The sequence below is a fragment of the Ammospiza caudacuta genome, chromosome 3, assembly GCF_027887145.1.
Source record: "Ammospiza caudacuta isolate bAmmCau1 chromosome 3, bAmmCau1.pri, whole genome shotgun sequence".
Taxonomy (NCBI): Eukaryota; Metazoa; Chordata; class Aves; order Passeriformes; family Passerellidae; genus Ammospiza; species Ammospiza caudacuta.
Genome location: NC_080595.1, coordinates 63,827,610 through 63,843,507, shown reverse-complemented (window position 1 = coordinate 63,843,507; position 15,898 = coordinate 63,827,610). Strand labels below are relative to the sequence as shown.

The 15,898-nt window shown below is 36.8% G+C and overlaps 1 protein-coding gene across 1 annotated transcript in view; it reads left to right on the top strand.

The window, feature by feature from the left end:
- Positions 1–15,898, top strand: part of LAMA2 (laminin subunit alpha 2) — a 335,919-nt gene that overhangs the window by 179,282 nt on the left and 140,739 nt on the right. The window contains exons 13-16 of the mRNA XM_058802519.1: positions 1,249–1,356; positions 1,956–2,167; positions 8,260–8,371; positions 11,850–11,963. Of these exons, the coding sequence (XP_058658502.1) occupies positions 1,249–1,356; positions 1,956–2,167; positions 8,260–8,371; positions 11,850–11,963 (546 nt within the window). The remainder of the gene's footprint in view (positions 1–1,248; positions 1,357–1,955; positions 2,168–8,259; positions 8,372–11,849; positions 11,964–15,898) is intronic.

Below are 15,898 nucleotides of genomic sequence, written 5' to 3'. Positions count from 1 at the left end.
ACTTTCGGGCACCTCAAGGACATCAGACTATTAAAGCATGTCAAGAGGAGAGTGACCAAGTTAGTATGAGTGCCTTCCAGCTTGAGATACTCTATGATTCTATGATCCTACAATTCTATGGTCCAAGATACAGGTTATGAATTGAAGGGAGTTTTCTGGCTTTAACCTAACAATTAGCTCTACAGCCTCAGATAGAGGGTTTTATATACCTTTATCTCTAGTTCAATATCAGTTGATTTCCAGGCCTTAAATGCTGGAACCTTTTTTTCATCCCTTGAATTAGATTAATCTCAAAACAATGAAGATGTCGACTTTCACTGCTTTTTGTTGCTGTGTGCAAAAGTGTTCGGTATGATGAACAAATATCTTTGAGAATCACCAGATTTTTCTCTTTGTAAAAGATTCACAAATTTGCTCTGTGCTCAGCAGTAAGCATTGGAAGACCAGAAGAATCCGTGTGATTTTAATATTCTCAGAGAGGAGACTCGCATTACAATGAAGTATGAGGCAGACGCATTTAAAACCCAAAATGTAGTTCTTGCAGGATTTTATTTACTTATGCTGCTTCCAATCAATTAACAGAAAGCATTATTTCTGTGGTGAACTCTGTCATTCAAGTCTGCAAATTTGGATTTGCATCATACTACATTCCATCTGTAATGGAATAACTTGTGTCCATGCCATGATCCTGGGGGCTAAAAGAGCATGGAAAAAATATATTGCCATGACACAAGAGCCTGGTCATTGACTTCTCACACTGTAGATTGGGTCAAACTGAGTGAAAGGCCTCAAGCATTCTTTTAAAGTAAATGTATTTGACTCCATCAGGAAAAATTCTTACTTTAGGTTATAGTTCATTCTGAAAAAAAAAAAAATTGCAGCCCTTTTTTTTCTATTTTGGTAGTTTGCTCCATCAATGGAACTGAAGTTACTGAATTTTCTGTAGGTTGCTAGGGCTGCTGATACAGAGGCAGCCTAAATGAGAACCATATAACTGAACAAATACACTGAAAGTCTAATGCAAGTATCTAGTGGAAATTTGCACAGATTTCATATCTGTTTCTGAATTCTCTGTTAGTCAGTGGGTTTAAGGAATTTGCAGCCTTCAACAGCTGTAATCCTCAGGGATCTGCATGTGGTTTTGCAACACTAGAAATCTACTGATGCTCATGAAAACTGCCCCCAAGTGGTTAAGGCCCATTTTCTTTTATTTAATTAGATTTTTTTTTCTGTCTTTTAATTCTCCAGGTAGCAGCTGCTGGAGGACATCTGAAATTTACAGTCTCCTATGACATCACAGAAGAAGAAGAGGAAGAAACAGCTAAATTGATGGTTCAATCTGATGTCATCATAGAGGTAAAGTATTTGCAGCCAAAGAAATTAAAAAAAAAAATAAAAAGAAAGGGACAAAGAGAGAAAGAGAAAATGGCCTGATTTTTCAAATGTTCAGTGTAAAGTCTGATGGCTGAGGACACAAAACAGAAGGGTGCACATACTTTCTGTTATTTTCTAGTATGAGAAAAAGATATAGTTCAGAAAAGTAAAAGCTTCAATATCTCAAGGAGTCTCTGGTATTATTGCAGCTATTGTAACTTAGAAAACTATAGTGCTTCCTGTCCATCCACGAGGAAATAAAATAGTTGGTCACTTGAGGTTACACTTTGACATTCTTTCAGTAGATCTCTTCTTTTGCACCTCAGCATTATATGAAATTGCTTTTGCCTATGTAGAGCCTGCACCATGACAGTAGGTTTTATCTGAAAAACCCAAACTTTCTTTTCCACTGCTTTTCAGTTCTATCAGGCAAGCCCATTTCAGGTTTACAAAAAGTGAATATTATTCCTGATATTTGTTATTCTTGTAAAATATATTATTCAATAAATCATGTAGCCCAATGGGCATTTTTCCAAGACTTTTTTCATGTTTAAATCTCTCTCTTTCATGGCTCTCTCTAGGGAGGTGACTTGAAAATCAGCACTCCAAAAGGGATAATTCACCTGCAGCCTTCCGAAGAGCACACTGAAGAAATTGTGCTGAAACCGGAATCTTTCTCAGTGCATGGCACTGATGTTCCAGTCAGCAGGAGGGAGTTCATGACTATCCTTGCAAACGTGAAGAGGATCCTCATAAGAGCCACATACAGCAATGGGATGAATGCCATCTACAGGTGAATGTGAGGAACGGGTCCCTTTGCTACAGGCAGCTTCTCAAGAGAGTTGTTTTCTCTCTTCAGAAAACAAGGCTGATGTAATTTAAAACACTCTAATTTATTATCATGAAATCCATAGCATTCATTTACACTTTCAACTTTTGTTAGTATGTTTTTCATTTTGGGTAGACGGGAGGAGGAAGGCAACAGAAAGAAGCAGCCTTTTAAGAAAATGAAATTACATGGACTATGAAGGCATGAATGACAGTTCTATAAATATGTTTATTTTGTGAACACAGTAATTCCCATGTACATGGTAAATCATGGAGAGCAGTAATAACATGTTGAAGTAGGAAATGATATATTGCTTGTATATCGTTTTTCCCATTTAATGACCATACAGGGCCACATTAACAGTGAACCAGAGAATAATATCCTGAGTCTCCAAGCTGGAAAAGTGCCTCAAGGGGAATTTTCTATGTTTTTAATCAGTACCACACACAGAACTGGCTAATCCCAAAGCCTTTCCCTTGATTTATGTCAGGATGCTGCATGGACTGCTCAGATTCACTGATTTGATGTGAACTCTTCTGAGTCCTCTGATAAAATTAAAGACATATGAGATGATACAGTTCTATTTCAGTTGCTGCAGTGTGTTTGAAACTGCAAAGCTCATCTTGCATTTCAAATTTTTCTAAGTGCATGAACAAATACTCCAGATGGGATGAAGAAAACATCTCTCCTGATACTGTGTGATTAACATTAATAGTTAGGTGGCATAAGTAATAGTTTTAAAATGTGTAATGGAATTGATTGCATAGTATCTTTTTACTCACAAGGCAGGAAACCTGAAATGCTCTCTAATCTGCACATGAGTTGATTCAGTGGCATAAGCCAATTTGGAATGGAGGAGCTGATAGCACATCTAGTGATTATTTGCTGAGAGCACAGACAGAGTTTTTGCTGCTGTGAAATTTCTTCAGCAATCTAACCATCATTTGAATACTTAGGTAATTAAAATATATCCTAAATTGAAAGGCAGGTTGTGTCAACAGCATGCATTTTTCTGATTTGAGCTTCAGCAGTGTAAATTTTTTCCCTGCAAAAGAATTCATATCTCTTCGGTCTCTGTCTTTTCCTGTGGTTAATCAGTATGTATTACAGCTCTGTAAGTAAGTTTGTGAATCATAACTAGCTTGAGTTTGGGCCAAACTCCTTCCTAATTTGCTCATTCAGTCGTCAACCTTGCACTCTTTTGCATCTCCCTGCATCCAGTTTGAAAGCCTTTCGTGGTCCCTCGGCTTCCCACCCTGATTTTTGAGGAGAGCCAAAACACCAGGTCAGAGCTCACCTCTTATGCACTATGAGCAGACCATAGCTGTTAATTCACAATTTACAGCTGAGACTAGTGGGAGCTCAGGGAATGATGATTTTCTGCTCTCTTATCATTCAAATAAAAAACCCCAAACCATTACTCAGAATTTTCCAAACTAAAGGAGTGCAGGAGCAATTTTGGGGAGAAAAATAGGGGCTTTTATGCTATTTTTAAAGCAGATATGTAAGGTTGACTTCCTTTTGGCCAGAGGTCTTACTGAGTAGGAGGTGAAATGCATACTTTCAAAGGAGATATGTATGACTGACTTTCCTTGGGCCAAAGGGGTTACTAAATATTATGGGAAACACCAACTTCAGTTGTCAGAGATTTACACATATTTGAGTACTGACATTTGTACTAGTAGGACACGGGGGCTCTCCTACAAAAAGCACTTTGGCTGGGCAGTTGTGATGCAAGTGCAGTGCTGGAGGTGTGAGGGCTCCATCCTGCCTATGCTGTGGAACAGTGTGGGTGGGGTGGATGAGATCCCCTCCCCTCTGGGCAGCAGTGCAGGGCTCAGGTAAGCACACACACGTAGAACTGGCACAATCTATAGAATGTGCCTTGAAAGTAAGATATGGAAGAGCTGTCTGGCAAATTTAGAAGACTATATATCACTGCCTGCACCCCAGATCACTGCTTTAGACATTTGGTCATGTGTAGTGCCTCACCGTTTCACAGTCTTGTCCATATTTATCCTTTGGCAACAGTTTAGTGGTGTGTTAAAGATAATTTTCTGAAAGCACTTTTTTAAAATGACCTGTGAGAAGAGCTCTGCAACACACATATAATTTAAGCTTTGCATGCTGGTAGCCATCAGCTTCTAGGTGTAGTGACATTAGAGTTGTGAAGATTGGTCCCTTAAAGACAGTGAGTTAAAATGGGATTAGGGGAAGGAAGTGAAGTGATTTTGAAGAGTATATTTTTTTTGCTATAAATGGTCTTATATTGCTGGTACATTTCTAGCTCTGATGTCTCTTACCAGAGAAGAATAGAGCAGTGGTTGCTGCATTACTGTGTAATAAAGTAAACAATTTTATTGAGTGCTCTCAGGGTGCTCATTGTGGTTTAGCATGACAGAAGAGAGGATGTGGAATTTCAACCGCAATTAAACAAATTAAGTTTTTCATCTTTAGGTGTAGCAATGATAGTTCCACCTGTTAGGGTGGTATTTACAAAGTGAAGTCTCCTCAGAACAGTTCATGCTTCCAGGCACCAGCAACAGCATCTACTGCCATCCTGCCCAGCTTATGATCTGCTGTGTAGGGATATTGCTAATTTTCAGGATGTGCCTCATTACCCATTGTTTTATATTCTCTTTGACTTTCACTCATGCTGAAACATACTAGGTGCAAAGCTGTGCTCATCACTCTTAGGATCGTGCAAAATAAGTCTTTTCTCCATATTCTGTCCATATATTCTGTCCATTTAGTTCTTCAGGAAAAATATAGATCCAGTGAAGAAGATATTCTTTGTCATATCTAGGGCTGATTAAGGACTCCAAAGAATGGTCTCCAAAGGAAGACTTTTTTTTGAAAAGAAATACTGTAGAGCTAAGCCTTAATAGATAAGTAGATAGGAACTAAAAGGCTTTTATTGTCTTTAAACAGGTATGTGCAGTGGACAGATGGATATTCCTCTGAGAGGGTTAAGGGGGTCTGGCAGAGAGACAGAAATATTACAAGGTTACTAGATCTGTCATGAATGACAATTTCTGCCTCAAAGCACCAGCAGAATTTGCGACATACTAATTAGAGATTGCTATATTAAGCAACCTGTTCATTTAAGTACTGAAAGTTTTCAAAATTGATGTCACCACATGTGTAAGGATTCCAAAGGTGCTGTTATAATCTGAGTTTAAAAAGAGACCAGAATGAAGGCATAAAGTAACTTTCTTGCAGTCGTGTAGGAAAAAACTTCAAAATTCAATAGAGCTGTCTCCAGTTGACAAGAGCTTTAATTTAAAGATTCTATTTTTACCCTTGTTTAGCTTAACCTACTAGAAACATTAGTTAATGTGTTATGCTTTCAAGTATCCACTAAACAATATGAATGCAGTCATGCTGGGTTTGACTCAAGCAGGGTTTAGTGTACATTTTTTAGGTAGTTTTAAGCTTGCAGTGTTGTTATTGCTCCATAACATAATTAGGAAGCTTTCTTATGTGAGTGGACAATTAGATAATCAAGTCAATTAAAAATTGAGAATACAGAAATGCAGCAATCAATATGAAAGTGAACCCAGCTTCTGGGTTTAAAACCTAATCCTCCTCTAACTTGAAAAATCTTCCAAATGGTTGCAGTTGAGTACTTCTGTGGTAGATCAACGGGCCAAGAAAAGATAACTCTCTCTTTCTGTTTTGTTTGATCTAATACTGTTAGCTTGTGCTTCAAAGGAAGTTTAGTAGCATTGTTTATTCAGTTTCAATATTCAGAGTGGTCACTGATGGTAAGTGTTGCAAACATGCAGATAGGCACTGCAAATTGGAGTGCTAAAGAGAATGGATTGTTTGCGGCCACATAGAGAGGAGTCAGTACTATATACAAGGAGAAAGAGGGAAGAAGAAGAGGCCAGGGTTTTTTTCCATATGCAGAATTGGCTTCAAGACAAATGAGCAATGATTGGGTCACTACTTCATGTGCCTTATGTAGCCAGTGTGATTCAGATGCCTGGCACAGCAGACAGTAAACTGTGCTGATACTGCCTGAAATGTCCCCTTCCCTTTTAATCTTGTTTGTTTTTAGAAGTCAACAGTTGCCTGCTGACAGTAACAGTCAGCTTAAATATTTGGTCTTGATGTCTAACCTCAAATTGTTCATGCGTCTCCAGGATCCAGTTCCCCATTTCTGCCAGCATTATGTATTTTAATGAATGCAGAATGGCATCGAGGAATCAAAATTGCACCATCAAAATGGGAGAAAAGAAAATCACGGTAGCTTTCTTCACTGAGTAACTGTTAATGCTAAAAACTGTTAAACACATTAAAATCCCATTTAGAAAATAGCAGAATGTAATGAAAATTGGAACGATTCAGTGAATACAAATGTGGGATAATACTGGGTGGATTGTTTCTGTGTGTTAGTGCTTCTCTTTGTTCCATGATCAATGCTTAGAGGGAGCTAGCTGTAGTTCAAAGGAGAAATTTAATTTGAACTTTCATTAAAAAAATTTTTCTTCATTTACAGGTTTTCTTCTTTAAAATTTTTAATTTTTTTACTGGTAAAATAGTCACTATTTGATATCTGATATCCTAGAGATTGGTTATCTTATCATAAAGAAAATTTGAATGAATGATTGCAAAATAAATGTACAGCAACGGAGCAAAGGAGATATACTGAAAAGTCAGAGTGAATTTACTGAAGATCTGGATAGGAAGAAGCATCCTTCTCTTAAAACAGTATCAAGAACCTTTTAGAGAGGTTGTAGTATCACCAAATCAGATTTAAGTTTCTAACTGCATTGTGCACAATGATAGTCCCTCCCAGGTCCAGTCATTATGCAGTTAGAAATGATAGTTCCTCCCAGGTCCAGTCATATTCATTGTGGTGATAAAATTTCTGTTTTTCTGAAGCCTATATCTTAATTTAAGAAATGTTTCTCTTTTTCCTCCCATTACCTTTCATGTTTAACTTATTTGTAGTAGTCATAAAATCGAGTGGGAAAATATTCTGTCTTAAGCTTTCTTCCAACCGCTGTAGCAACAAAATATTTTTCTTGGATGTTTTCTTGTCCAAGGTCATCCAAATAATTTTCAGGATTTTTTTGCAGCCGAAAGATAAATTCCCTATTATGAAGCATGAAAAAACCTTTTTAATAAAATGTATGTCATGAATGAATGGTGTTTTCTGCTGAAGACAACTTCAAAACAAGCTCTTGAAGTACCTTTAGTTATCAAACATTCTGTTAAGATTACTGGGTGAAAATAGAAGTAATTTAGCCTCTGTAATACCTTAATATTCCTTCAAATTCTCATAAGAATTAAACTCCCAAATCTCAGTTTTTCTCCACAGAAAGATACTCTTGAGGTAAATTACATCTGTTTCTGATTATAGCTGTAAGACTATCAAAAGGCTTTTGTTGTTTCTCTTATCATACTTCCATGCTCTTACAACAAAAATCATGGTCAGTGTTCACCTAAACAACAGCTGTTTAGTACTTTTTTCTCTGGCATTGGGGAGACCAGGGTATTTGGCAGAAGATTTCTTTTTTGTTTCATGTACATACATTTTTCTTTCAAATGCATAATACTTAGATTGAGGTTATGCATATCCTCAATCCTTCTGGACAGGGCTGACATCTTTTCCAGAGGTCAAATCTCCAGAGTAAAAATACCCTATATATAAAACTTAGTAATGTAATATTTTAGAAAGCTGGACTAGTGGTTCATAAATTTTGAAGACCCTGCTTAGTGTCAGATTTGCTCTATATGCAGCTGCAATGCAAGTTGGCACATGTGGCTTGCAGGCCAGGAATAGCCTGGTACAGTGCTGTAAGACATTTTTAATCTATTTTTATCGGTGGGTATCTGACCATAATCTCCCTCACATGATGGACAAAAATAGTAACAAGCCTACAGACATATAGTTTAGGAAGAAATAGATTAATATGAAAACCTCCTTATTCTTAGGCAGGAAATCAGAAACAAGCCACTGCATGTCCCTATAAATGTTTGTTGCATTCAGCTGCACGTATCCATCTAATTTGCTGTTTTGCCCATTTAATTTCTGTTACATCCAGACTAAGAAGTGTTATTATGGAATCTGCTGACCACACTTCAAGGGGGAGAAGGGTAGCATCTGCAGTGGAGTTGTGTGAGTGTCCTCCAGGCTATGATGGTACCTCCTGTGAGGTGAGTATCATGATGCAGTCTAGTTCAGTGTTGCTAACACTGTGATAGGTGGAAGCAGACACTGGACCTGTGTTGGTAGAAAATAATAGGACAGCTGTCCCTTCTTGTTAGGAATTTGCCATGGCTTGACTAGTTACCTTTATCTCCAGATGATGGTTCATCATATCTGATAATATTTAAAATCTGAAGTTTTACACCTGTGATGATTTCTAACTTACGAAAAGACATTTTGGTTCATATAAAGGAAACAGAATATTTTTACTCTTTAGCCATTTGATAATACAAATGGATGAACATAATTAGAAGGAAAATGGCAGTTATCTGACCTGTGCACAGCAAAGACAGATCAATTTATTTGAGTTAATGGGGTTGAATTCTTCTTTTGTTTTCCCAGGGCTTTGCCATTTGCCTTGGAGTTGTTGAGACTTGCATGTGTTCTTCTGAGGATTGTGTCACATTGTTTTGCTCCTGTAACAGATAATAATGTAACAAATCATAATGCTCAGAAAAATGCCCACTTTGGTAACTAAGCCATTAGTTCACACAGAATGTGTTCATACAAGTGTACATATGATTAACTACCTCACGTGGGCATCGCTCGGGGTGAATAGAAGCCAAAAAACATTCTTCAAAAGCTTTGCCTTTAAGGAAACAGTTTCAAACACCAAGATGCTCTGCTTCACAAAACTACAAACAGTATGCCATTTACACAGGCACTCTAGGCATTTGCTTGTCAGCTCTCTTTTTCTTTAAAAATTTTCATGCTTATATGTGATATTTAAGGTTTAGAGTCTAGTCTCATGCCAACAGTGGTTGTTTGTTGCTGGGGCTAGATGAACTAACATAGAAAGAAGGCCTGAAGGAATTAATGGATATTCCTATCACTCCCAAAATGGTAAAGATGGAAAAATAAGTGGAGAAGAATATTTTTTACCTCAGCTGAGAAATAATTTTAAAGCCTGGCCATTGTCTGTCTGTTCAATTATTTTAAGAAGAATGCTAGATGCAGTATCACTGTGTTTCACACTATTTTCACGTGTCCATTTATTCTCCCAGTGCAGATTTAAGCCTGATTTCCAAGAGAGTTATTGGAAAAGCCCTGATTGCAGATATTTCAGTATGTACTTTTGTTGTAGAAGCTGAAGGACTCGGGTAGAATTCCTGTCTTGATGTTGCTGAAATTGCCTGTCCAACATTTATGTCCTTCAGTGCTAAACCTTTTCTTCAATCATAAACAGTCCCTGAAATTTGATACACACTTAAGATCATACTCCATAAGAGAAAGCACATAAATATAGCTGCAAATGTAAAGTTTCTATACATGCTAGTGGGCACGGGGAAAAAAAAAACAAAAAAAAAGTGAAGTTTAAGATTTCCAGGCAGACAATAGTTAAGAAAGTAAGGAAAGAGAAGTTGAAAATCCTTTTTTGTTTTTCCAGTTACCATTTTTGTTTCTTCTTCTGTGTACTTTCAGCCCTGTTCAGTTTACTTCTGCCAGTTTAAGCTAAGCAGAGCATCATATTTTATTGATTTTGTGCAGTTTTTCAGTTCCATTTTCTCTTCATTATTTGATTTAATGTATGTATTTGTCTCCTGCCTAATGATGATATGGTACCTGGCATAGATGCTGCTGCACTAAAAACAACTATTATTTTCTTATTTTCATGCTATGCATGTTTTGACATGATCAGTCTTCCAAAGGCAACCAACTCAATTTAAATTATGCTGTCTCTTTTAAGATTTTCCATTATATAAATTCAGAATTTATTTTTTACAAGACTCTGGCCAAATAAAATTCTGTACATTTTTCTATGTGTAGCAGGTAAAATTTTAAATTTCTAACACCATTTGGACCCCTTTGTGATAGTTACTTTGCTCTACTGATTAATTTTCTTGCCTTTGTCAGCATCTTCACATCTAATTGTTCTTCTCCCTCAGATTTGTTCCCTTTCTCTGTACTCTTTCACTTCTGATGCAGAAGGAGTTGTGCTTAACCTGCTTCACTATGATGGTCAAGAACTTTCCCAGCTGTTGACATTTATATAATATCTTTTCTTAAGACCTCAATCTGTAATCTTTTAGTACTGTTCTGAGCCCTGCTATTGAAATTTCATGTCTAAGCTCTTAAAATTAGTGAGTTTTGGAGCCTTGTCTTGAGCAATAGCATTTGTATCTGTGCACAACAGATTATTTTCAGTCACCAAAAGAGGGAAAATATTTGTAGATTTATGTAGAAACCACTTGCATCTCATGCCACAGAAAGTAAAATACAGGAATTCCTCTCAACCTGTTTTTAGGTTTTGGATTTTATAACTTTAGATTTTTATTTTTTTGTATTTACAATTTTTTTTAGGTTTTTTAGGAAGGTGTAACCAAGAATGTAAAGAATAAAAAATAAGGATAATATCTCCGGTTTTGGATTTTTTTAAAGAATAATTTCAATTAATCTTTAGATTACTTTCAATTTTTCAAGATTAATACAAAAATGGACATCTTTATTTTTGTAAAAAATAATCTGTTTGTTATCTTTTTGGAGAGTGTATATGAAGAGGAAAGGATTTTCTTTATTAAATGATACTCTGGTATTCCATCAGTGCTAAACTTTCTCTTTGTATTATCCAGGTGCTTTTGAAGGTCGTAAATCTGTCATGCACTTTTTTTTTATCTTATGCAAAATTACTGGATCACATGAGCAGTACTATGGTAGAAGGAAAGTTTGCTATAAAGCATTAAAAAAACAAACCTATAAAATAATTTGTGAAATATATAGTATGGAAGACTGCTGCTTGACATGTTATTATGAGAAAATGGAGTTTCATCAGCTGTATTTTCGCTGATGAATCACAGTTGCATGGTGTCACCTTTCCTACAAAATTACTGGACATACATTTAATATTGATTTGAATTTTACATTTAAAAAAAGAAAATAAAACTATCAGAGCAGTGTCGTAAAGGGAAATCCCTACCCTTTAAGGAGAACAATTTGTAAATAAAAGGGTAGCTTAGTTTTCAGCCTGTGCTTTATTTCAGTGTAGCATTTTGCTGGAGTCCTAACAAGATTAACTGGTAATTTAATTGCTCTTTGCGCCTGAACTTCCCAGAGAACATTTTTGTTGTTTTGAGGTTTTTTTCCTCCTTCTCTCTCCTTCAGTGTTTCTCCTTCTGGCTGTTTTCCAGTCTGTGCCTCTTGCTTTCATGCTGTCATATTTCAGTTCTTCATTTCTCTGCTTTATTTTACCATTTCAGAAGAATGATCAAGTTAAAGCTTCCTCTAATCTCACACCTGCTGCTAAGGCTAAGGTCAGTGCAAAGCCACAGCACCAGAAAGAAGAATTTTATAGAGAAAAGTTGGTATTTTTATTCATTTGGCAAGTATGTTTGTTGTGTGTGCAAGGATCAAATCCAACAAAATTTTTAAAATCCCGTTCCTTCCTCTGTTGAAACAAGAGTTTAACTTTTTATCTAACTTTCCTTGCAGTCGTGCTGGCCTCGACACAGGCGTGTGAATGGCACAATCTTTGGTGGAATCTGTGCACCATGCACGTGCTTTGGTCATGCAGATGTGTGTGATGACATCACAGGAGCATGTGTGGTAAGTGTCCCTTCAGGGAACAATGGACATGGCCAACATCAACCCAATACACCTGTGAAACTGATTTAGTGAACTCTAAAACCTAGAATAATCAAGAAGAAAAAAAACAGTGAGTAACAGAAGAGATCTTTATGTTGAGGTTAAGAATCCCTTCACGCCAAGATACGGTGTCTTGGACAGTTAAAAAAAGAAAATATTTTATTTATCACATAGGATCTATGTTTTGAAGTACAATAGTTTTAAGGTACAGCATGCAGAAAGCAGCAAATGTATGAATGCTTTTTCGTGCTAGATTTATCTTCCCCTGCCATTTGTCTCCTGCAGAATATTCAGTTTATAGTACGTAGCAGGTAACTTCGTACATTCTGTTCTAGTTTGATGAGAAGATATTGTTAATGCCTTCCTTCTTCTAAATTTATAGTAAACATTAGAGGAATGCTTAATGAATTGTACTCCAGAAAAATAATAAAACCATGATCTCAGTTAAATCAGATTTTTTTTCTTGTAGATTATGGAGATTTTACCTACTAATTCAGCAATTAAATCTGTGATATTATCCATAGTAAGCCTACCAGAGCACCACTGTTTCCCGCCTGTTCAGTAGCCTTTTGGAATGGGTGAATTATGCTGAATATACTTTTCTGATTGACTCAAGGGCATTTTTAGTTTTATATTGTCTGACATGGCATAAAGCTTGAAACAACATGTCTAATTTCATTAGTCTTGCAGAAGCACAATTTAAGCCAGTGCCAGTTTAGTGGGATATACTCTCATTTCCCTGCAGAATTTCAAGCAGACTCTGTAATGTGCATGTTTCTAAATGTTCCCTTTTATTTCCTTAAGAAAAACCTGCTGGGAAAATGCCAAAATGAAAATTCAAGCTTTATCCAATATAATTTGGCACTTAGAATTATTACTGTTCTTCCTGTTTTGCTCATAGAAGATGTTTAATTGCATTGCAGTGCAAAACAAGATATCCTTAATGTGTGGATCAGTGGGTTTTTCAAATTGCTTTTTCATGAATAGAAGCTTAAAATTATTCTCAATTTAATTATACTGTAAGCCTCAGAGAAGTACCTAGTATGAAAAACATGTTTGACATGACAGTCATGTTTTGAATCTTTCACTTAATACTCAGTGAAAATGTTTATCACTAGGGTAATGTGGATTTGTGCTTCCTGACAAATTTTTTTTTTGCCTTAATGATCGGATTCTCCAGCTACAATGTTTATAATATTTATGTGGGATAAAATCAGTTAACAGGAGAGAAAAGGAAGGAGGAATCTTGTTTAAGGCATGTTGACTGTTTTGCTTAGGGGTCCATAGCCGGATGAAAGTTCTGAGGTTGTTGGCTTCTGTGTCTTCACGTTTTAGCCCCTGCACAGCTTCCCTCTTTATTTTTGTCTGTGGCACCAGCCTGGATAATAGAGAAGGCCTCGTAGGCTGCATATTGCTTTTTGTGCTTTTTGGTTGGTGTGAGCTGTTGACTCAGGCAGCGGAGCTCCCCCTTCTGATGTTCCAAGGGTGCTGGTGTAAGAGAACACAGCACTGACAAGGAAGTGGAAAATAACCAGCTGAAGATGCACTTTCATCTACACACGTTATCAAACACTCCGCATTTTTTGTTCTGTAGCTCATACTAGATCTGGCTATAGAGAAGAGGTGCACAGGGAGCTTAAAATCAGTTCTGGATTTTCTTACAACTTTGAAAGCGCTGTAAGTCAGATCGGTTAGTATCCATGCAGGCTATTAAATGCTGCTATTCAATTTGGATCATAAGCCTTTTGAAGTGAAAGAGAGAGAAGTCTGAGCGCTGAAAAAGAGAAATGTTTCACATCAAAGGCATTCTTTCTATTGAGGTTTACACAGCCTTTTGGCCTCCTTATTATTATTCATGGTGTTTTCTCAGTAATACAACAGACAATTTAGGCATCTAATTTACTGATATGATACTTCTTTTAGCTCTTCCTTAGCTTTGAAATGTAGTTGAAAAGAAGCTGAAATGTGGTTTTGACTCATGATAAAAGCTCAAATCATCTGCTTCGACACAGGCCTGTATAAAAAGCTCATTTTAACATATATCTTGCAGTAACCTGCAAAGCCCTTTGATCCCTGAGCAGCCACAGAGAGCTGCACAATACCTCGTTCTCGTTACCATTGTGATATACATAACTGCTTTGGTACATAGGGCAATTTGGAACATTCAGAAATATTCTTTTGTACTATTACACACACACATTTACAGTAGCTTTAGTAGGTTGATTAAACCTAAACCTTGTGAAGAGCAAGCACATTTCAAGGTGTTTCATTCATTGCAGGATACTATGTTCCTGTTAGTAAGCCCAGAGAAAGTAAATCTTTCTCCCCAAAGATATGGTCAAATTGCCCTAAGTGGGCAGTCCCCAGTGGCATCCTTTCCATGTTGTATTCCTCTGTGTATAAACAACATATACCATGTTGAATGAGGCTGGTGTCAGTGCTGGTGGACGTGTGCTTTAGACAGCGTTTGTCACCAGAGCAACAAAATGTCTTTACCCATCTTCATATCCACCGTAAAAAAATATGTCCTAGCTAAATGCAGAACAGGCTCTCACTCAAGTGAAGATAGGTAAAGCCTGTGCAACATCCTGATTACATTTGTATTGTTACACCAGGAAAGAGAATTGTCTGTTCATCTTGACATTACAGTAGTTTGAAAATGCTAGAAGAGCTTATTCATGCTTCCAAAGGCAGAATACCATTGTCTGGTCTAGACAGCTCAGGAATATACTAAAATAGGCACCCAGACTTACTTTCTTTAGCTGGCTTTAGCAGCTTCCCTGGTTGTCTCTGTGACAGGTATCCTGAGGAAGGGCAGCAGCATGCCAAATGTGCTATCTTGGACTCTGTCATAATCCCTGTATATAGTTTTATTTCCATCACTAGCATTCTATTCTAAATGTTTCTTTCCATGTTCATATACACTCAGCCACATATGCTGGAGTGGTTTTCAGTGTGAATTTAGTGTCCCCTGATATTGGGCATAAAGCTCATTTGGTTTCTTCAAAAAAGGGAGAGCTGGCTCAGAAGGAAATGGTGGAAAACACTCTCCAGGACATCATCAAGGAAATTTGTAGGGAACAAGGTCTGAGTCATACATATATTTTGGACAAAAATAAATCCCACAGTTTTAATTACAGAGACGTTGTCTATCTGAAGTTTAAAGATGTTCAGAGGTAAAAGAGGTACAGAAAATTAATGCATTCAAAATAGTGCGAGATAAAATTTAAATCATTGTATTGAAATGATGTTGGAATTGAAAGCATAAGTACTTGGACATAAAATTGTTCCTGGCCACAAAGTCTATGGATCTGTGAAAAAAACCCATGGATTTTTACAAACCACTAGATCAATGTGTTGGAACAGTCTCTATTTCATTGGGAATAAAAAGAAAGCAGATATAATATACTGAGCAGGTTAGAGAAGTTGATCACGATCTATTTTGTACCCAGTCTCATCACATGAAAAAGCCTGTCCAGTTTTCCTATGAATGTGAAATTAATACATGAGAGGCTTAAGCATGCTTTAAAGAAATATTCTCAGTATAATTAGACATTGCTCGAACCAGATGATGTTCAAAACCATTGCTGTACATTTGGCAAGTTTCAAACTGAGATTCAGCCAACTGATATCAAGAAACACAAATCTTTCATGAGGGTTGATAATATTTTTAGAAGGACTTGTCTACTTCAGTACTTACAGTACTGATCTGTAAATGTGGCAGATTAGCAAGAAGTTTAATGCATCACTGAAGAGAACAGGCAGATCGGGTCACATCTACATACAACATAATCCTTCTTCTTTGTCCTGGAAGGTCCAAACTGGTTCAGGGAGAAAAGTATAGGATACACAAGATCATTACTTCTCAGATAAACTAGCATATACATTATTGTATG